Source organism: Rhinopithecus roxellana, chromosome 15 (genome assembly GCF_007565055.1).
Source record: "Rhinopithecus roxellana isolate Shanxi Qingling chromosome 15, ASM756505v1, whole genome shotgun sequence".
NCBI lineage: Eukaryota > Metazoa > Chordata > Mammalia > Primates > Cercopithecidae > Rhinopithecus > Rhinopithecus roxellana.
In genome coordinates, this window is record NC_044563.1 from 17797187 (window position 1) to 17822884 (window position 25698).

At 42.1% G+C, this 25698-nt stretch overlaps 1 protein-coding gene across 4 annotated transcripts in view; it reads right to left on the minus strand.

Moving 5' to 3' along the window:
• CKAP5 (cytoskeleton associated protein 5) overlaps positions 1-24846 on the minus strand; it is a 102891-nt gene extending 78045 nt beyond the window's left edge. Inside the window, exons 1-3 of one of the 4 annotated variants that reach the window (XM_010371086.2) lie at positions 24758-24846; positions 3723-3817; positions 898-1091 (exon numbers count right to left, since the gene is read on the minus strand). In XM_010371086.2, coding sequence (XP_010369388.2) covers positions 898-1091; positions 3723-3779 — 251 coding nt within the window. In that variant the 5' untranslated portion in view covers positions 3780-3817; positions 24758-24846. Of the gene's footprint in view, positions 1-897; positions 1092-3722; positions 3818-9329; positions 9457-24757 lie in introns of those variants that run through there. The other 3 variants (XM_030917771.1, XM_030917772.1, XM_030917774.1) reach the window with 3 other exon arrangements.
• Between the last annotated feature and the right edge of the window lie 852 nt (positions 24847-25698).

The following is a 25698-nucleotide window of genomic DNA, read 5'->3' on the forward strand; positions in this document are numbered from 1 at the left end:
ATAACCCAGAGACTAGAGTTAGGAAAATCAGGTCTATGAGGTATGGAATAGTAGGATGACTAGAAATCTGTCATTCACAGATCAAGTTAAACAGGCCAGGAGTCACTGAGGTTGTTTAGTAAGCATTATCTCCCCCAAGAAATAAAAACGCCTAATGAACACAGGGAGATGATTCTAATATCACCTAAGAACCCTTGTAAAAAATTTAGTTTTTTATAATGCCCAAATCTCTTCAGTGAAATTCTGATAATTCCTTTACTGACAATCTCTCAGTTTATTTTTGAAGTTTACTGACTCTTCCTTTTAGTTTAGAATAATTCCCATACAAAAAGCTTAAATGGAAAACCACTTGGTCATCAAACCTTAAAGTAAACTCTCAAAATATTATTTCTAATTTACTCCTCTACAGATCTCATGTACCATTTAGATTTCGAGGAATAAAGACTGAATGAAAAACAAGTATTAAGAAACTGTGAGGCCGGGCGCGGTGGCTCAAGCCTGTAATCCCAGCACCTTGGGAGGCCGAGACGGGCGGATCACGAGGTCAGACCGAGACCATCCTGGCTAACACGGTGAAACCCCGTCTCTACTAAAAAATACAAAAAACTAGCCGGGCGCGGTGGCGGGCGCCTGTAGTCCCAGCTACTCGGGAGGCTAAAGCAGGAGAATGGCGTAAACCCGGGAGGCGGAGCTTGCAGTGAGCTGAGATCCGGCCACTGCACTCCAGCCTGGGCGACAGAACGAGACTCTGTCTCAAAAAACAAGAAAGTATGAAAGTAAGAAAATTCATCTATTCTAAAACTGCTAATAACTAAGGACAATGATCTACAAACACATATAACTTATGTAACACCAAACAGGGGTTTTTATCAGTAAAGTTGGAAAGAAAGTACTTACTTTCCTGCTACATGGGCATTTTCAACGTAAACAAGTGCAGCTTCTAATCCTTTCAATTGAACCACTGCATTGGAATCAGTGACAAATTTTTTGATCAATCCTAAAAATTTGGACCATTCTGGGCTCTTTTCATCCTTTATTTTCTGGAAGATCTTCAGGGCCTCTTCATACCCACTTAACCTTGCTTTCCACAGCTAAAAGAAAAGTAGTATTTTGAAACAAAACACAATTTAATGATATTATCATCTACTGTTAATTTGAGCGGGAGGGTGTGAGAGTAAAAATGAATACCCCACGTCAGGTAATGTGAACAAAGGACCCCATGACTGGAAACAAAAAAAGAGTTTAAGAAATTGGCAGTTTTCAAAAAAGATTAGCTAATAAACTTCTCACAAGTGTTTAGTGTTTATGATACTCTGCCATTCATAATAGGCCATTATAAATGAATCTCACATTGTATCTAAGAATTAGTTATTACTTCTTTATAATATTGTATTAAAGATGTGACAACTCAAACATGAGAAATCACCCTGATGAAACTGCCCCATCTCCAAAGTATATGCTGTTTTTTGGTTCTATTTTTGTATAATCATTAGGCAGCTTTATATTACACTGTATACTAATTTCAGCCAGTAGATTTCAGACATTTTTACTGAAGTATTCTTTTTTCATTAATTTATTAAACAGGTGTTTAATAAACAAAAATCAATTCAGCTCTGGCCCTTGTGGAGCTTACACTCCAGCAGAAGGGGACATTAAGCTATCTTACAAATAAGTTTAAAATTAACAAAACATTAAGTACTACAAAGGAGAAGCAACTTGGTGCTATGAAAGTATATATTATAAAAGGCTTTGTCTCCGTGTTAAGAAAAATTTTCCTGAGAAACAGTAATTGAGCTGAGCCCTGAAAGACAAATAGGGACTAATCAGGAAAGAGTGGCAAAGGGGGAGAAAGAACATTCCAGAAGGAACAGTATACTCCAAGGCCCTATGGCAGCAGGGAATATGGTATTTTCCACTCCTATAAAGAAAGAGAAGGGGAGCATGGTACAAAATAAGCTGGAGAGGACTAGAAAAGGCCAGACCATGCAGGACTATGAAGGCCAAAGGAAAGATTCCACTCATTATTCTAAGATCAATGGGAAAGCAATGAAATGATTTGGGGGCAGTTAAATGAGAAGTTAGTTTGTGGGATGATCAAATTTGCATTTACTGTGTTAGGAATTAGTGAAGAATTAGATGTCTGTCCTCTACACTATTAGATCAAAGAGACAGAAGGATCAACATATGATTGAAAAACAAATAATTTACATGTTATTTGTTTAAATGAAAATGTAATTTGGGGCAGGTGCTATGCTCACAGAAAAAACTGTTCCTTCTAAGGAAGGAATGCTGCCTAACCCACTATAAGATGAGTTCATTAGGAAGAAGGCATTACCTATTCTGCAACATTAGAGTGACGTATAACATAAATTAGTATCATAGTTGTACATTTACTAATCAATGTAAACCAGATTTATTTATTTTTTTAATTGGGCAACATCTCATTCTATAAAGTAGAATGAGTGTTCCCTAAACCAGATTTAACATCTCTATTCTTTAAGTTTCAAAAACACATAATAAATGCTCAAAAAATGAAAAAAAAAAAGCACCAAATCACATGAGATTGAAAAACTCTTAGCACATATTAACCACTCAAAAATTGGAAAACCTTTAAGATTTATCTATTTTGTCTGCCCCTTTCAGCGAGAAAATACATAATCTACCAAAAAAAAGCATTATAAATAGTTATGATTCTAAATAAGTTCCAAAATTCGCCCCAAAATTTTTGTTGCAATTTAATGTACTACATACCAACAATTTCTATGCAAATTAGAATAAAAACCAACTAGCTCACTGTTAATCTGGTCTTATTTGAAGAGCTACATGTTGATTTTTGATACAGTATTCAGCCTTGGCTAATTTATTATATAGGATGAAGGAATGGTTCTGTGGAGGATATAGGGACCATGGCTCCAAATTTCTACTCTACATACGTAGAACTGTATGTATACAACTGTGTAAGTTAGTATATTTTATTCAGTATTTTTAATAATCAACAACCATAAATCTTGAATACTCAAATTCAAAACAAACTTTAAAAGAACTGTCAAGAACATAAAGTGGTTAACCTGAGGACTTTGAGTAGACTACATTTACAAGAAGAAATGAAATTCTAAAATCTACCAGATGGTAGATGTTTGTAGTTTCTAAAATGATTAAAAATAAAAGAAACTAGAGGTGTAGTTGGGGAAAAAATAAGATAATCTGAAAGGATGCCCGCCAAATAATGACATGATGTGATAAATTGTCTCTTATTAGCTTAAACTAGAAAATAAAGATTGGTAGATTCTGAGGGTAAATACTGGAATGCAGATTATATACATCAGAGAACCAAAAAATGTTGGATTTCTAAGGTCAAATTCAGAACACATCTCCAAAGAAGGGTCTCTATATAATAAAATGTTAGTAAGTACTTAGGTATCAGAAGTATATTGTACTGTATATAGAAGGAGATGAAAAAACTAGCCAGTTACTAACTTTTTATAGATACCACTTACTTTTCACTTCACTGATATCTTTTCTTGGAATTCTTTCCAGAGACCCAAAAAACTTTTTAGTTGAGCTAAAGAAACCTATTTTCAATGAGAAAAAATAACATATCTAACAAGGCTTCAGTATTTTTGAAACTGCCAATGTTTTCACATGCTTCTAAGTAAGATGATAGTATAACTGCTGACAAAACAAGCCAATGACACTGAAATCGAATTTCAGAAGAGTCTTACCTTGTGTTCACATTTCTGATCAACTGGTAGTTTCAACCACTCACTGTCATCTCCCATTGTGCTTTCCAGGTTTTCCTTAGAATTAAGAGTATTTCCTGGTCAGATAAAGGCAGAAACCTACTTAGCAATCAGGCAGTCTCTTAAGACAAAAATAACTTTTCTGAGATTATTATTTTATCATTCATGCAATAACAAGAGTAAAAATCCCATTCTTTGGTCAGATCCCCACTTAATTCAATTAATATAACTTTTTTTTTTTTTTTTTTTTGAGGCGGAGTCTCGCTCTGTCGCCTGGGCTGGAGTGCAGTGGCCTGATCTCAGCTCACTGCAAGCTCCGCCTCCCAGGTTTACGCCATTCTCCTGCCTCAGCCTCCCGAGTAGCTGGGACTACAGGCGCCCGCCACCTCGCCCGGCTAGTTTTTTTGTATTTTTAGTAGAGATGGGGTTTCACCGTGTTAGCCAGGATGGTCTCGATCTCCTGACCTCGTGATCCGCCCGTCTCGGCCTCCCAAAGTGCTGGGATTACAGGCTTGAGCCACCGCGCCCGGCCATAACTTTTTTTTTTTTAAGTCACTCAAAAGACAGGGCATGGTGGTGGCTCACGCCTGCAATCCCAGCACTTTGGGAGGCTGAGGTGGGCATATCACCTGAGGTCAGGAGTTCAAGACCAGTCTGGTCAACATGGTGAAACCCCGTCTCTACTGAAAATACAAAAATTAGCTGGGTGTGGTGGTGCACACCTGCAGTCCCAGCTACTCGGGAGGCTGAGACAGAAGAATCACTTGAACCTGGTAGGCAGAGGTTGCAGTGAGCCAAAATCATCCCACTGCATTCTAGCCTGGGCAAAGAGTGAAACTCCATCTCAAAAAAATAAATAAAGTCACTCAAAAAATATAAATATAAATATAAATATATTCAAGTCTGGGCAACATGGTGAAACCCTGTCTATGCTAAAAATACAAAAATCAGCCAGGTGTAGTGGTGTGTGACTGTAGTCCCAGCTACTTGGGAAGCTGAGGTGGGAGGACTGCTTGAGCCCAAGAGACAGAAGTTACAGTGAGCTGTGATCATGCCACTACACTCCAGCATGGGCAACAGAGCAAGACCCTGTCTCAAAAAAACCAAAAATTTGTTTTTTAAAAAATGATGCTTATATATTTTCACAAATGAGAACTTCTTAGATATAAAAGAAAGCTAGAATAAAACTGAATTGCTGAGCTATCTGGCCTTTTAAAAGGCCAAGAAAAAAGTTTTGGAAAAAGTCATACTTTCACCTAGAATTACTTACAGAAAATAATCAATATGGGGGCCAGGTGCGGTGGCTCACACCTGTAACCCCAACCACTTTGAGAGGCCAAGGCGGGCAGATCACAAGGTCAGGATCGAGACCATCCTGGCTAACACAGTGAAACCCCATCTCTACTAAAAACACAAAAAATTAGTCGGGTATGGTGGTGGGTGCGTGTAGTCCCAGTTACTTGGGAGGCTGAGGCAGGAGAATGGCTTGAACCCGGGAGACAGAGCTTGCAGTGAGCCGAGATCGCACCACTGCACTTCAGCCTGGGTGACAGACTCCATCTCAACAAAATAAATAAATAAGTAAATAAAAGAAAACAAAGAAAATAATCAATATGTAAAAGTGTTGATGCTGCCAAGCTCCCTTATTCTGGCAAACATGACTAGTCAATGTTTACATAAACGACTACAAAATTAAATCCCTGAATGAACCTTCATACGTATTCTTTATGTAAACCATTTTTTTTTAAGTGAGGCTTACGGTCAACATCCTTTTAATAACTTTATGCTACCTATCTTCTTTTTTTTGAGACAGCATCTCGCTCTGTCGTCCAGGCTGGAGTAGAGGGAACACGATCTTAGCTCACTGCAACCTCCACATCCTGGGCTCAAGCAATCCTTACACCTCTGCCTCCCAAGTAGCTAGGAGTTGCTGGGACTGCAAGTGTGCACCACTATGCTGAGCTAATTTTGAAATTTGTTGTGGAGACAAGGTCTCATTATATTGCCCAGACTGGTCTCAAACTCCTGGGCTCAAGTGATCCCACTGATCGTGAGCCACCACAATCACTCCTATGCTATCTACCTAGACAACACCTTTTTCTTATTATAAAAGTAATGTGTGTTAACTGCAGAAAATTTAGTAACTACAGAAAAAACATAAGTATTAAAACAATTTCACCACCACCTAATAACCATGAGGAACACTAAATTATGTATCCACTTGACTCCTTCCAGTTTTTTTCAATACACATGTAGTGTATAAATTATATGAAAAAGACAGGCATAATCCTCTTAGAACATTTTTCTTATATGATCACAAACATTTTCCCAGATTTGAGAATATGATGTTTAAAGTCTACATAGCATTCCATTTTACGAATGTACCATAATTACCAACCCTACCATTGGACATTTGTTTTCAATTTTTCTTTTTCATTTTTGAGACACTCTCACTCTGTCACCCAGGCTGGAGTGCAGTGGTGTGATCATAGCTCACTGCAACCTTAACGTCCTGGGCTCAAGTGATCCTCTCAACCTCCGCCTCCAGGTTCAAATGATTCTTTCGCTTTAGTCTCCCGAGTAGCTGGGACTACAGGCGCATGTCACCACGCCCAACTAATTTTTTAGTTTTTGTAGAGATGGGGTCTCACTATGTTGCCCAAGCTGGCCAATTTTTCAATACTAAAAATAACATAGAAGAGGTCCTCCTTAATTCTCCATCCCTAGTTCTGGCTTGACACAAAATATGTTTTCAATAAATATTTGTTTACTGAATATATACTCTGATATTATCTATTCTGAATCAGGCACTGTGCAAAGTACTTTTTAAACATGCTAATTCACTTTGTACTAACATCAACTACATGAAAGAAATATATTCTCATTTTACACTAGATTCATAAAGATTAAGTAACCTGCAAAAACAACAAAACTGGTAAGCAATGCAATTAAACTAAGATGCAGTCTATGCTTCTTCCTTTACATCTTCTTCCCTCCCATCGCAAAGAAGAAAATATCCCAGAGAAAGATGGAATTGTAAAAGTTTATTAGGATATGTGGAACTTTCACTAAGACTTTTCTTCAAAATCCCTAGGATTGCCATGAAACAGCAGCAGCGTAATTTAAAGGAGTCGAGAGAATTTGCAGGAACTCAAATACAGCAATGATGGGAGACAGAATAGTTTAACAGTCTGGAAAACTGTATGGCATTATCAGATACACATGCCCTACAACCCAGCAACTCTATTCCTGGGTGTATAGCCTAGAAACTGATGCAAATTACACCAGAAAACCTATATAGTGATAGAGCAATGTTGTTCATAATAGTCAAAAGCTGGAAACAGTTCACATGTTCATCAAAATGTGCTTTTCAAACTCAGGACCAGTCTTCCCCCCACCACCCCCACCAACTGAATACTGGTATGTCTGTAAAATACAATAAAAATTATTATATCTGTGCATTTTTTAAGTTGAATGCCAAATGGTCCAGCTGCTGTGAATGCAAAATGGTCTAGCTGCTGTGTAAAACCATTTGGAAGTTTCTCAAAAAATTAGAGTATCATATAGGGATGAGCAGACTGATCTGGATTTTATAAACAGATATAAGAAGCCAAGTTTTTGGTACACAATAGAGTTTGATGCCTAAAGAGCAAATAAAATTGCCAACAAAGAGAAGCATTAATAAGATTAATCTGAACTATATATATAATGCTTGCTGTGGTTTATCTGATCTAGTCCCTACTAAAGACACATATTCAGAAATTTCAATTATTCAGAGCTCTCAGATTTTTATCCCAGTCTAAAATAGAGGCAAAGACAAGGAGGCCAGCTAAAATAAGTATGTTTTACAGAAATATTATAATCATATACTGCTGATCTAAAAATGTCTACCTAAGAGCTCAAATACCATATAGTCCATGTTATTGCTGAAAAGGTTTAGGTGTAATTGTTTATTTGTAGACTAGAGGTTAAGAAACGTTTTCAAGGTTATACATGAAGGCAGAACTTAGAATAAATTCGAAATTGTCTGATTTTTCAGTTTAGTGTTCAAATAAATGACAAATTTCCTATTAAATATGCACTATATCCCATCATAAAAGAGACCCCAAAATCTGTGCATTCTCATTAACCAACCAGTTAAAAGTAAGGGACAGAGAAATTAAGTCATGAGTAATATTAGAGCTGGGCCTAGAACCTATGTCTCTTACTTCCCAGTCTATCTCTCTTCCCTACAACCCATGGGCCCAAATGTGGTGTCTTTTTAGTTTAAATTCCTGTATTTTGACAATCTATAAGAGTAATTACAGAGCTACTGTAGAGATTATTTTCTCTTCTACTTAGAAAAAAACCACTGGCAGTACAACTATTTTATGGCAAATTTGCAAGCTCTTGACCTACAAAAGCTCTTCACTATCACAATACAAGAGATCTGAATTTGATTACCATTCCTGGACTCTCACTTCTGGCTAAGGAGATGCTATTGCAGAAGCACAGAATTATGTGAACAGAAGTTTGAGAAAAACTTCTGCTCTATCAAAAAGCAACCCATTTGAATGACCACCGAGTGTGAGGATAGGCTCATAAAAAAAAAATTATTAAAAAAAAAAAAAAAAAGCAATGCATACACATGCCCAGAAATCTACTCAAACCATGTCTAGGAAGGACAACTGGATTAAAGAAACATAACAACTATGTAACTGTCGTAGAAAACTTAAGATTTTTATTACTTAACCAAAATCTGACAAAATCCCATCTCTGAGTAGCAGGTGGCAAAAATGACAAGACTTTCCCTCAAATTAAAAAAACCTCACTGTCTCCGGGTATTTCCCATTAACAAGGACAAGTGTTATCCTCTTGCTGGAGTATTCTGCATTACCAGGCAGCCAGAAATCTGAACGGTTTTCTAGCTGATTATCTCAAACTTTGGTGTGTTTGCTTTCTTGGGATGGTGGTGTCCCACAAATTCCTTTAGAGACGGAGAGGGGTAAAGAGCTGTCTCTTTCACACGGTGCTCTTCGTATCAGGAGGAAAGAAGGTTAACTGGACTCTTCCTAAGAGATGATCACTGTCAACATATCCAAAAGGGGTACGGGATACCACCAATATAGGCCTCTGGAGAGACAAAAAGCTAAACCTGCTGTGAATTAGGACAATGTGGAGTTGCTGCTCGCCTGTACCAAGGTAGATGAAAACCTAATGCTTACTCATCCCAAAGCTACCAAGGTCTTCAAATACCGGGGTAAGGATCCAAGGCCCAGAGCAAGAGATTCAGCTCCACCCATTCAGCTCAAATGGGTTATATACTCTGGTAAAAGCAAACCTCTCCTCACCCCAAGTAAGAACCAGGCGGGGGCAAAGCCAGGTCGTGGGCACTGCTCACCCACTGCATACCCAAACAAGCACCCTACGGCTGCTGTCACCACCCAGAAGTAGAGCAGATGCCCTGGCTTTAGCTCACTGCAGCCGGCATTGTTTACGCTCTTTCGCCGCCTTAGCCTCTGATAGGCCAGGAAAGTCCCCAGTACTGTCCACCAGGACTTGCAGCACGGTCGCAGGATGCTTGCCCCTTGCCTGTGGTTTGACACTTACGCTCCCTGGGCAGGGAGAGGTCAGGGGACCTAAGGTCCGAGCAGGATCAGCAGGAATACCCGGCAGGCTGTGGCGGCGGCAGCGGCAGCAGCATTGGTGCTGCTGACCGCTGGGAAACGCCTCCTCCGAGGGCGGGGCCCGGAGCGCCACTGCCAGAGTGCCCGCCCCACCCTCAGTTCCTCTCCCCGCACACACTGAAAGCTTAAAGGGGCCGCAGTGTATCTTCGCCCAGAGGTTTGCAGGCCTCAGGCGCTGCTTCCAGGTCATAGGCTTTCCAAGGCAAGAGGCAAATGATGGACCAACTAGGAAGACTACTGCGGTTCGGTGGACCTCTTTTTTTGGTGGTATTAAACATAATATTCCAGAAACAAAGGAGATAACCAGTTCCCACTATCACAATCCTAATCACTAATCACTCCTCCAAGGGTGAAAAAAATTACTGCGGGTAACAGCCAAAGCATCAACGTAAATACACAGCCCCTCATTATATGTAAGCTGCTTACTTCATGAAACTCCTTTGGACTCGAGCAGTTCTTCAAATGGCATCTCAAAGGCCATTTGAAGGCCCGGAAAAGAACCTAGAATGCTCCACCTCACCTTTTCACGGAATTCCTTCTTTATGAAACTGGAGGAGGAATCCTGGACAATGATACAAGATGAGCAGGAAGGTAACAGAAAGTGAAATAGAAAAATACCAGCCTGGGCAACAAAGTGAGACCCCATCTCTACAAAAAATAAAAAATTAGCTGGGCATGGTGGTACAAGCCTGTAGTCCCAGCTACTCCGGAGGCTGAGGTGGGAGGATCCCGAGCCCAGGACTAGGCTGCAGTGAGCCAGACTACACTACAACACTCCACCCTGAACAACCGAGTGAAACCTTACCTCTATAAAAGAAAAAAAAGAAAAACAACCTTCCCCTTCTTGTGTGTAAAATGTGATCTTTCAAAAATTGCCCTAAAAGTCAATGTAAATAAATGTACAAGTCTATGTAAGTAATCTTGCATGCCAATACAATTGTAATGTGCAGTCACCTAATGTAATATGAGGAGTTCTTAAGAAAATTGTAGTAGAAACAGCATTAATATTTCAAGGAGTTAAGTCCTAGTCTCTGAGATCTCCAAAGGTTAGCAACTAGTTTTAATTTTCTTTTTGTAGAAAGAGTTTGTCCTGCCGGGCGAGGTGGCTCAAGACTGTAATCCCAGCACTTTGGGAGGCCGAGACGGGCGGATCACGAGGTCAGGAGATGGAGACCATCCTGGCTAACACGGTGAAACCCCGTCTCTACTAAAAAATACAAAAATCTAGCCGGGCGAGGTGGCGGGCGCCTGTAGTCCAGCTACTCGGGAGGCTGACGCAGGAGAATGGCGTAAACCCGGGAGGCGGAGCTTGCAGTGAGCTGAGATCCGACCACTGCACTCCAGCCTGGGCGACAGAGCAAGACTCTGTCTCAAAAAAAAAAAAAAAGAAAGAAAGAAAGAAAGAATTTGTCCTGAATCCTAGTTTACAAAGTTTGACTGCATTTTGTGTCTCCCATCATACCAACAGGAAAGATATGTGCTTTTTAAGTCCCTATTACTCCACCTAATTTAGATGACTCAACACACCTCCTTAAAGCCTTAGGCCATCACCAGATCAGTACAGGAATCAATGTAGTAAGCTTAAAGACCATTTGTAAGAAACCCAATTTCTCCTATCCCCAACAGGAGTAAAGCAGAAATTTAAGAATCCAAAGAACAGTTATGAAGATTGCTCCACCAGGGAACAGACTCAGGTTACTCTTATTCTGAAGGTTTTAGAGAACCCTAACTTAAAGTTGCCAAGTACCGTTTCCTTACTTGGGTGGGGGCGGGGTAGATAAATAAATAAAGTTGCCAAGTAAAAAACTGATTCAGATTAAAATAGTCTGATTTTTGAACTGCCAAGACAATCTCATTCTAAAATGCATTTAACTGTAAAGAATACCTCTGAATTAGGTAATTAAGACCTTCGTTCATTATATTCCCATCAAGCTTCACACTATTCTGAGAGTAATAGTTTGCAGATCAGCCTTTCTCATCAGATTGTGAGTGCCTCAAGGGCAAGGGCTGGAATGTATCTTAATTATCTTTTTCTCCCAATGTGTGATACAAAATAAGTACCCAACAAATATTTATCACAAGAGGTATGACCAGTATTTTCTGTTACGTAGCATTCTAGTGACACAGGACTTCAGTTAACCACAATAAACATAGTACAATGAGTGTATGTGTACATGCACACACAAATGGATAATACCCTGTGCTGTGCTTATGAGTGAATTAAACATTTTAAAAATTAGAGAAAAAAAAATCTACTAACAGTCACAAAAAAAGCCAAATACTGTATGATCCCACTTTTATGAGGTATGCAAATTCATAAATTCATAGAACCAGAAAGTAGAATGGTAGTAACCAAAGATGGGGTGGGGGTGTGCCTCGGGAGGGGGATAGGAGAAATATTTAGATACAGAGTTTCACATTAGCAAGATGAGAAAGTTCTGGAGATCTGTTTCATAACAATGTGAATATACTTAACAGGATTGAACTGTACACTTAAAAATGGTTGGCCGGGCACGGTGGCTCAAGCCTGTAATCCCAGCACTTTGGGAGGCCGAGACGGGCGGATCACGAGGTCAGGAGATCGAGACCATCCTGGCTAACACAGTGAAACCCCATCTCTACTAAAAAATACAAAAAACTAGCCAGGCGAGGTGGCGGGCGCCTGTAGTCCCAGCTACTCGGGAGGCTGAGGCAGGAGAATGGCGTAAACCTGGGAGGCGGAGCTTGCAGTGAGCCGAGATCTGGCCACTGCACTCCAGCCTGGGCGACAGAGCGAGACTCCGCCTCAAAAAAAAAAAAAAAAAATGGTTAAGACGGTAAATTTTACACTATTGTTTTTATACCATACACAAAAAATGAGACATTCATTTATATAAAAATTGCTTTGCAAATATTTAAAGAAAACAAAAGATGATATGGAAGACAGAAGTAACTATATAAATACAGTTGACCCTTGAACAACATGGATTTGAACCGCACAGGGTGACTTGCATGTGAATTTTTTTCTGCCCGTCACCCCTAATTCACCAGGACCAACCCCTCCTCTTCCTCAGCCTATTCAACATGAGGATGATAACAAGGATGAAGACCTTTATGATGATCCACTTCCATTTAATGAATAGTAAATATATTTTCTATTTACTGGGCAATAAAGTGAAACCCTGTCTCTAAAAATAAAAATAAAAAATTATCTGGGCATGGTGGTGCACGCCTGTTAGTCCCAGCAACTCGGGAGGCTAAGGTGGAAGGACTGCCTGAGCCCAGGAAGAGTGAGTCAAGAGGGGACCACAGCACTCCACCCTGAACGATGAAGTGAGAAAAATATTTTTTCCTCCTTCTGATTTTCTTAACATTTTCTTTTCTCTAGCTTACTTTACTGTAAGAATACAATATATAATACATATAACATACAAAATATGTGTTAAACAACTGTTTATGTTATCAATAAGGCTTCTGGTCAACAGTAGGCTATTAGTAAAGTTTTGGGGGAATCTAAAGTTATATGTGAAGTTCCCACTGCACAGGGGGATCCCTAACCTTGGCATTGCTCAAGGGTCAAATGTGCCAATGTGGAAGAAATCCATTAAGTTTTAAGAAGAAATTTGCAAGACAGTATATGAAGTCTAATTCCTTTTTTGCGTGTGTGTGTGTGTATATATATATATGTCTCACATACACATTTACATATGCATTTGTGTAAGCTAATAATGACCCCCAAAGAGATCAGGTTGTAATCCCTGGAACTTGTAAATGTTACTTTATTTGGAAAAAGGGTCTTTGCAGATGTGATTAAATTAAGGATCTCGAGATGGGGGGATTACCCTGGATTATCTGGGTGGGTCCTAAAGGCAATCACATATATCATTACGGGCAAGACAGAAGGAGATTTGACACAAAGGAGAAAGTGATACGAAGAGGGATCGGAGAAAGATTAGAACAGAGTAGAGTAAGATGGCCACAGGCCTAGGAGTACCAGCAGCCACCAGAAGCTGGAAGAGGCCAGGAACCGATTCTTTCCTAGGGCCTCTGGAGGGAGTGTGGTCCCGCTGACTGACACCCTGATGTAGGTCCATAAGACTCATTTTGGATTTCTGGCCTCCATACTTTGAGAGAACAAATCCTGTTGTTTTAAGCCACCAAGTTTGTGGTCATTTGTTACAGCAGCCATAGAAAACTAGGACAACATTGTACATGTTTGAATGTACATAAACATTTTCTGGAAGGATCTGTAGAAAATTGTTAACCATGGCTACTTCTGAGAGTGTGTCTAAGGGTTAAGCAAAGAAATTTTTTAAAAAAACTTTTACTTTTAACTTTAATACCCATCCATGCCTTCTGATTTTTAAATGAGCTTCAGCATCTTTTATAATAATTTTATATTTTTTATATTATTAAATTTTTTTCATTTACTTTTTCTTTATTTAACTCCCACTTAGATGATAAATAATGCTTTTAAAAGCTTTAAAACTTTAAAATTCCCACTTAGAGCCTGGAAGCTGGATCATCTACCTATACTCATCCCAAAGGCTACACTTCACTTTCCCTCTTAACATTTTTCTTGTGTGCCTGATATCTCCTTTGAAAGAAGGAACTCAGTCTTATTCATTATCCCAGCATTGAGCATAGTGCTTTGTACTCTAGTGTAAAATTTCTAAAATGGCACCATTTCATCACGTCACAGAAGTCCTTTTGTTTTCTGTTTTTTGAGACAGGGTATTGCTCCATTGCCTAGGCTGGAGTATGGTGGTGCAATCACCGCTCACTCTAGTCTCAACCTCCCAGCCTCAAGTGAGCCTCCTGCCTCAGCCTCCTGAGTAGCTTAGGACTACTGGGGCATGTACCACCACATCTGTCTAATTTTTAAATTTTTTTGTAGAGACAGGGTTTCACTATGTGGCCCAGGCTGGTCTCAAAGTCCCAGGCTCAAGCAATCCTCCTGCCTCAGCCTCCCAAAGAGTTGGTATTACAGGCATGAACCACCCAGCCAGAAGTCTTTTTTTTTTTTTTCTTTTGAGACGGAGTCTCGCTCTGTCGCCCGGGCTGGAGTGCAGTGGCCGGATCTCAGCTCACTGCAAGCTCCGCCTCCCGGGTTTAGGCCACTCTCCTGCCTCAGCCTCCCGAGTAGCTGGGACTACAGGCACCCGCCACCTCGCCTGACTAGTTTTTTGTATTTTTTTTTAGTAGAGACGGGGTTTCACCATATTAGCCAGGATGGTCTCGATCTCCTGACCTCGTGATCCGCCCGTCTCGGCCTCCCAAAGTGCTGGGATTACAGGCTTGAGCCACCACGCCCGGCCCAGAAGTCTTAAATATACAATAATTGTATCTTTTTTTTTTTTGAGACAGGGTCTTGCTTTGTTACTGAGGCTAGCATGCAGTAGCACCAACAGGGCTCACTGCAGCCTCAACTTCCTGGGCTCTGGCAATCCTTCTGCCTCAGCACCTCATATGGCTGGGACCACAGGTATGTGCCATCATGCCCAGCTAACTTTCTTACTTTTTGTAGAGATGGGGGTCTCACCATCTTACCCAGTCTGGTTTTGAACTCCTGGACTCAAGTGAACTGCCTGCCTCAGCCTCCCAAAGTGCTGGGATTACAGGCATGAGCCACCACGCCTGGTCTTACAAAGAAAATTTTGTAGAATGTGTATTTCAAATGTGTTGAGAAAGCAAGATATATTTAATTAAATTCTGAAGTAAACCCTTTTCTTTTTTTTTTTTTTTTCTGAGACGGAGTCTCGCTCTGTCGCCCAGGCTGGAGTGCAGTGGCCAGATCTCAGCTCACTGCAAGCTCCGCCTCCCGGGTTCACGCCATTCTCCTGCCTCAGCCTCCCGAGTAGCTGGGACTACAGGCGCCTGCCACCTCGCCCGGCTAATTTTTTTTGTATTTTTTAGTAGAGACGGGGGTTTCACCGTGTTAGCCAGGATGGTCTCAGTCTCCTGACCTTGTGATCCGCCCGTCTCAGCCTCCCAAAGTGCTGGGATTACAGGCTTGAGCCACCGCGCCCGGCCGTAAACCCTTTTCAAAGTGAAAATAAATCACTCAGTAATATTATTTTGAAATTTTCCAAGATTTTTGCCACTGTTTTGCTAGTTACTTTTTTATTATAAGATCCACTAAAGAGGGTAATTTCATTTTTAGAATCTTTCACTTTGGCAAAGCCATGGCAGTAGAACAGTTGCTTGAAGGAAATCTTACTGCAGAAAGCTCTACTCTAGATTAAATTTAGTGTAAACCTGGAGTCATGTTGAGCTCTGGAGGTAGACAGACTGAGTTGTAAACCTTGCTCTGCCACAAACCAGCTGATCCTCAGTTTTATCAGTCATCATAACAATACTATCTTCATGTTGCTCCCTATTTCAGACACACTTCTTGAGCATATATTATGTGCCAGGCACTATCCTAAGCACTTCACATGTATTTACTCATTTAATCCTTAAAACCCTTAAGTTTATATTATTATCCCTATTTAATAATAAGGCAATTGAGGCAAAGAGGGTAACTTGCCTAACATGACTCAACTAATCATTGTTGTAAAGATTAAATGTTGTATATGTTGGCCGGGCGAGGTGGCTCAAGCCTGTAATTCCAGCACTTTGGGAGGCCGAGGTGGGCGGATCACGAGGTCAGGAGATCGAGACCATCCTGGCTAACACGGTGAAACCCCGTCTCTACTAAAAATATAAAAAAAAAAATTAGCGGCAGGGCGCGGTGGCTCAAGCCTGTAATCCCAGCACTTTGGGAGGCCGAGACGGGTGGATCATGAGGTCAGGAGATCGAGACTATCCTGGCTAACACCGTGAAACCCCGTCTCTACTAAAAAATACAAAAACCTAGCCGGGCGAGGTGGCGGGCGCCTGTAGTCCCAGCTACTCGGGAGGCTGAGGCAGGAGAATGGCGTGAACCTGGGAGGCGGAGCTTGCAGTGAGCAGAGATCACGCCACTGCACTCCAGCCTGGGCGACAGAGTGAGACTCCGTCTCAAAAAAAAAAAAAAAGAATTTCAAATAAATTAGGTAGGTACTCCACCCTAAGACCAAGGAACTCCCCATTCCTTAAGTGTGGGCTACAAACAGTGACTTCCCTTCAAAGAATACAGTATAGAAAACGAGGAAAAAAAAAGTAAATTCACACTGTAGAAACCTCACAAACACTATTTCAGGTCAATATGAACAGTCAAGGTCAATATTAACAGTCATAAATCATGTTGATAGCATGTACCCTTGATATGATATGATGAAATGGCACTTTACCTCTGTGGTCTTCCTTCCTAAAATCCATAACTCCAGTCTAATGAGAAAAACATCAGACAAATTCCAGTAAAAGGACATCTTAAAATGTATTTGACTAGTACCTCTCAAAACAGATTTTTAAATTCAGATCTATAATTTTTCTAGCTTTCTTAGTTGAAGCCTTTCTGAACTAGTCTAAAATAAAGTTAATTTTGAGACTAATTGAGACTGTTGAGATACTGCTTACACCCAAAGACACACGAACAAACCTGGTGCAGCGGCCCACACCAGTAATCCCAGCACTTTGGGAGGCTGGAGCCAGAGGACTGTTTGAGGCCAGGAGTTCAAGACCAGCTTAGGCAACATACTGAGACTGTGTCTCCACAAAAAGAAAAAATTGAGGGCCGGACACGGTGGCTCATGCCTGTAATCCCAGCACTTCAGTACTTTGGGAGGCCGAGGCAGGCAGATCACTTGAGTCCAAAAGTTCAAGACCATCCTGGGCAACATAGTGATACCTTGCCTCTACAGAAAAAAAAAAAAAAAAATTAGCTGGGCGTGGTGGCACTCGCCTATAGTCCCAGTCACTACAGGTTGAGGTGAGAGGATCCCTTGAGCCTGGGAGGCGAAGGCTGCAGTAAGCAGAGATGGGGCCAACACACTCCAGCCTGGGAGACAGAGTGAAACCCCATCTCAAAAAAAAAATAAATAAATAAAATAGCTGAGCCACCCTTGTCACAGTATTTTTTTTTTAAATATAAAAATCAAAATAAAAAAAGACACAGAAATACAGCCAACTGGTTAGTCAGATACTGTTTTGGTCACTTTGTCATACAGAGAAGATGATGTCAGTTTTGGCCAATTTTGTTCAACAAATATTTTTGACCACCTAGTTTGTTGCAGGCATTGTTGAGCCACTGAGGTAAACTCGCAGGAAAAAAAAAAATCTATGCTGTGCTTTCATTTCTACGAGAAAATCTAACAATATATAGACAAACAATAAACAATTATATAACAATATATGCCATGAAGTAAATAAGGAAAAGTGAAGTAAAAGTGACCAAGAGGGCTCCTCTAATTAAGAGCTCAGAAAAGTATCTCTTTAAGGAGATGATATTTAAGTTGAGGCCTGAGAGTGCCAGTAATAAAGCCTAGGGGTAGGGGTAGAGTGACGTGGAAGTTCCAGAACAGAATGCAAAGACAGAAAAGAATAAGCATAATGTGCTGGAGTTACATACATCAAGTAGGTAGAGTAACTGCCCTGATAGAAATGACCTAAGTAGGCCGGGCGCGGTGGCTCAAGCCTGTAATCCCAGCACTTTGGGAGGCCGAGACGGGCGGATCACGAGGTCAGGAGATTGAGACCATCCTGGCTAATACGGTGAAACCCTGTCTCTACTTAAAAATACAAAAAACTAGCCGGGCGAGGTGGCGGGCGCCTGTAGTCCCAGCTACTGGGGAGGCTGAGGCAGGAGAATGGCGTAAACCTGGGAGGCGGAGCTTGCAGTGAGCTGAGATCTGGCCACTGCACTCCAGCCTGGGTGGCAGAGCAAGACTCTGTCTCAAAAAAAAAAAAAGAAATGACCTAAGTAATGTATTCTAAACTCCAGAGGCAAGAATAGGAAAATCATTCAAAAACCTTAAAACTCTCCAACATTGACTACCAAGAATCCATCAATCCTAATCAGATTAAGAACTCAATTTTTATGCATCCCTTTAGCTACCTCCCGCCACCACTGTCACAGTTGTCCATCTCCCATATGGTAAATGCTATTCTGCATTGCCCCATTTTCCCTCTAAAAACTATCATGATGGTCATTCATATTTCATCGCATCTCTGGTAGAAGTACTTTTTAAAGGGGCTGGGGGAATTCTACCCAGAAATTGCTCTTGCATTCTCCTACAGATCCCTACTTCATGTAGTACAACCATAGATTAAGAGCAAAGGCCCTAGAGACAGACTAACCTGGGTTCGAATTCAGGTTCCACCACTTAGTTCTATGATTTTGAGCAAGTTGCACAGCCTTTTAAAGACTCAGTTTCCTCATCTGTAAAACATTGTGAGGATAAAAAAAGATAAAATATAGCTGGGCATGGTGGCTCATGCTTGTAATCCCAGCACTTTGGGAGGGTGAGGAGGGCAGACTGCTTAAGCCTAGGAGTTTGAGACCAGGCTGGGTAACATGGCAAAACCCTGTCTCTACAAAAAATACAAAAATTAGCTGGATGTAGTGGCATGTGCCTGTAGTCCCAGCTACTCGGGAGGCTTAGGTGGGAGGATCGATTGAGCCCAGGTTGAGGCTACAGTGAGCCATGATCACACCACTACACTCCAGCCTGGGTGACAGAGCGAGACCCTGTCTCAAAAAATAAATAAATAAAATAAAATAAAATGTGGGACCCAGTAGGCATTCAATACATGTTAGCTACTGCTAGTAAAATTATTTGGGCATATATTTTATTCAAGGACCAGAGCTGAGCCCAGAGGGATTACAGAAACTATAATTTGCTACAGTAAATTGTTTGAGAGATAAAACTGTCAAACTCCCTTAGGTCAGGGCCTTTGTCTTTTTCTGGTTCACCAGTGTATTCCCTGAATCTAGAACAATGTGTAACAGACATTAAGCATCAATCTCAATATCTGTTCAATGAATGAATAAGACCTCATTAAAGAAGCATAAGAGAGCCTGGCTTTACCTTAACATATTCATTCCTGTCAACATTTTTAACACTTATCCTAAGGCACTGTTAAAGATGTTTATTATTTTTAATTGCTTACCAAAAACCTAAACAGTGTTCATAATATTAAGGCACTCAAATTTATTGCAATTAAAACTTTGCTGCTGGAGCAGCTGAGAGCTGAAAACATGGTGGTCCCTGGAGCATGGTATGCCCAGAGAGGGCATGGAAGCTCCATGCCTCTTCCCCTATACCTCACCCTATATAGCTCTTTGTATCCTTTGCAATATCCTTTATAATAAACTGGCTGGAAAATGTGTTTTCCTGAGTTCTGTGAACAGCTCTAGCAAATTAATCAAACCCAAGGCGGGGGTTGGGGGATTGTAGGAATGCCCATTTATATAGTCAGTCTACAGAGGCACAGGTAAAAAAAAAAAAAAAAAAAAAAAAACCTGGGGCTTGAGATTGGCATCTGACTCGGGGGCAGTCTTGTGGGACTAAACCCTCAACCTGTGGGATCTGACACTACCTCCAGATAGAGAGTGTCAGAATTGGCCAGACATGGCAGCTCATGCCTGTAATCCCAACACTTTGGGAGGCTGAGGTGGGCGGATCACTTGAGGCCGGGAGTTCAAGACCAGCCTGGCCAAAATGGAGAAACTCCGTCTCTACTAAAAATACAAAAAATTGGATGGGCGTGGTGGTGGGTTCTTGTAATCCCAACTACTCAGGAGGCTGAGACAGGAGAATCGCTTGACCCCAGAAGACAGAGGTTGTAGTGAGCCAAGATCGCGCCACTGCACGCCAGCGTGGGCGACACAGCGACTCTGTCTCAATAAAAAAAAAAAAAAAAAAAGTCAGAATTGAACTGAATTAGAGGACACACAGCTGGTGCCCACTGCTGAAGAACTTTTTGCTTGGTGTGTGGGGAAAAAAATCCCACACATCTGAGGTCACAGAAGTTTTCTGTATTGTGAGAGTATAAGATAAACTTATTAAAGTTTCTTATTCTATATTCTCAGAATTGGTGTCAGAACTGGGATTTGCTAGAATGACTTTGGCTCACAGACACATATGGTTTGGGAAGAAAAAGGATAAAAGGATAGGGATGAAGAACTTTGATTCCTAGGTGGCTAAGTGGTCACCTATGGCAAGGAGCCGAAGTTGTGCTGCTATCTTACACTACTCAAGGTAAAAATTATCCATGGAATCTAGAGATGGATCCAATTGCCTGGGAGTTGGTTCACAGGAGGCACAAGGAAATGCAAACTAGTATTAAAAAAGTGAAATGTTGGCTAGGCACGGTGGCTCACGCCTGTAATGCCAGCACTTTGGGAGGCCAAGGCAGGTGGATCACAATGTCAGGAGATCAAGACCATCTGGCTAACATGGTGAAATCCCATCTCTACTAAAAATACAAAAAAATTAGCAGGGCGTGGTGACTCACATCTGTAATCCCAGCTACTTGGGAGGCTGAGGCAGGAGAATCGCTTGAGCCTAGGAGGCAGAGGTTGCAGTGAGCTGAGATCGTGCTATTGCACTCCAGCCCTGGAGACAGAGTAAGACTTCGTCTCAAAAAAAAAAAAAAGAAAAAAAAGTGAAATATTAAATCCCTTGGTTATTGTTATCTGTAAGAGCTAAAATGAAATTAAAAGAGAGTGGTGGGTTGGACCTTCCTGCTAGACCAAGCTCAGACTTCAGTGAGTGTGAGAGCTTGGGCCTCACACTAGCCTCAAAGCTGTCCCCCAAGGGAAAAATTTATGCCGGGACCACAGAAAGTGCTTCTAAGACCTCTGGTAACCAAGAAGGTGGTCTGCGAAAACCAAAGAACTATAGAAACCAGGGGGTACAATGTGAAGGAATTGTTTCATTTTGTACATTAGTATCACAAGCTCCCTGAAGGGGACAGTCTGATTCCACCTATAAATGCCAAGTGGAACACCCCAGATCCAGATAAGGCCATGGATATGCTTCAATGCAAGCCATGTGAAACTGGCTTTATGATGACTAGGACATTTGCCCTCTGAATATGCCCACTAGCCAGTCATGGTAAATGCTGTGGTTAAGGGTGACCCCTTAATGTGGATAACTTTACTGTTGCAAAATCAAAAGACAGGTCGAGAAGCCTTATCAAATGTGCTGTCTCAGTTTCCTCTCGTGAGTCTTACAGATGCTAATAAAACTATTAAGTTAAGAGAATGGTGAGACAGAGGACAAATGGATTCATCCTGGAAGGTGGAAATTTTTAAATGGTTATTAAGAAATAAGGTAGCAGGGTGCGGTGGCTCATGCCTATAATCCCAGCACTCTGGGAGGCCAAGACGGGATGATCACTTGAGCCCACGAGTTCAAGACTAGCCTGGGTGCCAAAGGAAGACCCTGCTGGTGTCCCAACATTAAGGGGTTCCAAACAAGTTTGCTATATTTACCCTAGTTTGCAGAAATTATAAGTCAGGAGGCAGATTAGAATGAGAAATCTGATCTGAAATTGTGGAGGCAATAGGTAGATGAGTCAAGATAAAGACTGACAAATGGACAAGAGTCTCTTGGCTCAACCACCTGCTGGGGACCCCAAGCCTTCTGTATACAAGTAGGTAAAATGGTCAGGGAGTGGCGAAGAGAAATTCCTGGGGCTCCTTCATATGGAAGCCCCAGGCACAGTGGTACCAAGAGCCATTGGTGAAGCCCCGAAGAGGGCTACAATTAGATTCAGAGAAGGCCAGGCGTAGTGGTTCACACCTGTAATCCCAGCATTTTGGCAGGCTGAGACAAAAGAATCCCTTGAGCCCAGGAGTTCGAAACCAGCCTGGGCAACAAGGCAAAACCCCATCGCTACAAAAATTTGCCAGGCATGGTGATGCACATCTGTAGTCCCAGCTACTGGAAGGCTGAGATGGGAGGATCACCTGAGCCCTGGAGGTCGAAGCTGCAGTGAGTCATAATCGCAGCACTGCGCTCCAGCCAGGGCAAAAGAGTGAGATCTGATCACACACACACACAAAAAAAAAACCCACAAAGATATAAGTGCTGACAGAATTATGAAAGTTGGAAGCTGTGTCTCCTATACATAAATGTTTTATGGGAATGGATATTATGTCTGGCTGGGGAAGACTTCCCCTACCTGGTATTGCAAAAACAAAACCTGTTGATGAAGTCCTAATAGAAGCTCCAGTTAGAAAAGTTAGGGTTAGCCAGGTGTGATGGCTCACACCTGTAATCCCAGCACTTTGGGAAGCTGAGGCGGGTGGATTACTTGAGGTCAGGAGTTCGAGACCATCCTGGCCAACATAGTGAAACCCTGTCTCTATTAAAAATAGAGCTACTTGGGAGGTGGAGGTGGGAGAATCGCTTGAACCCAGGAGGCAGAGGTTGCAGTGAGCCGAGATCGCACCACTGCACTCCAGCCTGGGCAAAAGAGCAAGACTCTGTCACACAAAAAAATTTTTTTTTAAATAAAAGAAAGAAAAGTGAGGGTTGATGGAATTAAGATAAAAGTTTACAGGAGAGTTGGTATATTCAAACACACTTCATGTGAGAGCATAAGAGCTCTACACCCTTCTCCCATACCTACTAGCCCTATGCCTCTCTTCATCTGTATGATTTGTAGCATCATTTATGATAAACTGTAAAAGTAAAAAACAAACAAAAAAACACTAAAAAAAAAAAAAAGCTGCTGCTAAAACTGAACTGTCAGTTGTAAAAGACTGTGATGGAATTACCACATACCACTGTTCAAAATTCAAAACTGATCAAGACTTTAAAGTAATGGAGAATAAAGTAAAAGGCATGTTAATTGTTACGGAATACCTTTGCTTGCCACTGCCTCAGTGAACAGCCTTTAAATTTTTTATTTTATTTATTTATTTATTTATTTTTTTTTTTTTGAGACAGAGTCTTGCTCTGTCACCCAGGCTGGAGTGCAATGGCTGGATCTCAGCTCACTGCAACCTCTGCCTCCCGGGTTCAAATGATCCTCTTGCCCCAGCCTCCCAAGTAGCTGAGATTACAGGTGCCCGCCACCACGCCCAGCCATTTTTTGTATTTTTAGTAGAGGGAGAGAGACAGGGTTTCACCATGTTGGCCCGACTGGTCTCGAACTCCTGACCTGGTGATCCGCCCGCCTCAGCCTCCCAAAGTGCTGGGATTACAGGCGTGAGCCACGGCGCCCAGCCTAAAATCTTATTTTAAAAAAATTTTACATGAGTTTACCAACTAGATTTAACTTATGGTAGCAAAATAAATTGATTTCACATTTATCTATATCATTAAATTTTATAAAAGCATTACAGTTTGTCCAGTCACTTCAGAGAAGTCAAAAGTCTTTTACAATTTCTTAAAAGTTTCAAAAGATTCTTAGCTTAATTTATTGGCTCTTTAGGTCAAAAGAAGGACTTCTCAGGGTGATGAAAATGGAGGAAGGAGGAGCTCACCTTTCTAAAAATGAGTTTTCAATTACTATAATTATGCATAAGAAAGGCAGCATTTCTGGGCCAAGATTTGATGCCTTGGTCCCATGAGAATTAAATTAGAGCCATGCATAAATTTGGGGCGAGTTCTGCAAAAACCACTTCAACCTCTATTGATACTGAATGAAAAACTCATTGTTAAGATTCATCAACACGAATATATTTTCTAACACACACTAGCCACTCTGGCAACATCCCTTTCATCATTTTCTATCCAAGAAACAGAATGGAATGCATTTCAATCCTGCCCAACAATGACCACGATTACAAGTCGGGAGAGAGCTCAAAAGTAAGAATCTAGTTCACCGAGCCCCGATCTAAAAGTAGCAAGGCCCAGCCCACATTGCTGGCTATTGTATTGGTTCCCCCACACCTCCAGGGCTGGAAGGACACCTGAACGCTCCCCACACCTTGAGAGAGAGAAAGCCAAACGTTAAGGGCGGGGTGGTGGATGATCGGAATCGTTCACATCGCAGCAAGCCGGGAGGGACACAGGTGTGCGGCCAGGCCCCGCTGCCGCTGTCCTTGCCACGCTCCGAGGCGACAAGGCCCTTCGCAACCACCACAGCCCTAGTAGGCGCTTACTTATTCATTCGCTTGACAATTACGCGAGGGGCACTCTAGCAGGGCCGGCTCTCGGGGCCCCCGCCCCAGTCCCGGTACACCGCTGCCGCCAGGAGCGGCCCTGCGCCGCCCGCGCCCCCCAGACGCTACCACCCGTGCCCCGCTGCGGCGCGCTGTGGCCACCCGGAGCCCACCCCCGGCCTCCGCAGCACACCAGCGCCCACGCCCCCCGCCCTGCCCGCCGCAGGTCTCCCGGCCTCCGCCCCGCTTCGCCGCCTCAGACCTGCCGGGTTCGTGGGGCAAAGGAGGCGCGCGTCTGGAGGACCCCAGCAGCCCGGGATCCAAGGGCTCCTCTGAGCGCGCGATGGCTGCACTCGAGGGCCTCGCGGGTGGGGCCACTGACCACTCACCTCAGCCGGGTCAGAACCAAGGGGCCTGCTCTAAGCCGTTTGAAACCGCTTGGGCCGCCGCACACCCCGCAGTGTCCTCGTTCTTTATTGGTCCTCGACAGACCGCCCATCGGCCTTTTATTGGTCCATTTGAAAGGCCTATGGGCACGCGCCGCCCGCAGCCTTAAAGGGGACGCGAGCAGCCGAGTTTCCCTGTGGACCAGACGCTGCCTACACGGGTGGGGATGCTGGTCGCTGCCGGGGCCAAGCTGCCGACGACTCCAGAAAGAAGGGCGAAAGGTGTGTGTAGACCTGGGCATCCCTGGCCATCAGCATGTTTGCTTTATTTAATTACAGATGTTCAAGCTGCTGTCAACACCTGGCAAATTTTGGTCATTATTCATTCGCCTGAGATTGACTGTGAAGCTAAGTGCTGAGAGGGAAACCAGAGGCAGCTGAAAGTAACAGCGAATGAAGCCAGGACGCTGGATTCTGACCTCGGACCTGTTCTGAGTAAATCACTTTTCTCAGTAAATCTTGTGGATTTGTTTCCTTATCTGTAAAATGGGATAACGATGTTTCCCTTACAATTTAATGGGAGGAGTTAATATAACTAATAGAATGTCTTGAGAAAAGCCTTTGTGAACTGTAACGCATTCTGCAACTGCTGAATACTCCCTTATAAAAATGAGAGGCTGGGTTAACGTGATCTCCAGAATTCTAGCTTAGCTCTACATTCAGTGTTTCTATGAATGAGTTCAGGTCCTTACTTCCAAGGAATTTGTAATCTACAATGGTTAGAGGAATATAACATACAGAGTAGTCACTAAAATTCAAAGCAGTGTAATAACTGTATAAATGAAAAGCTATAAATGCTTAGACACAGGAGAAATTTGATGGGGAGGATCTGTGAGGAAGGTGAATTTTTAATCTAGGATTTAAAGAATGTGTAGATTCTCAAC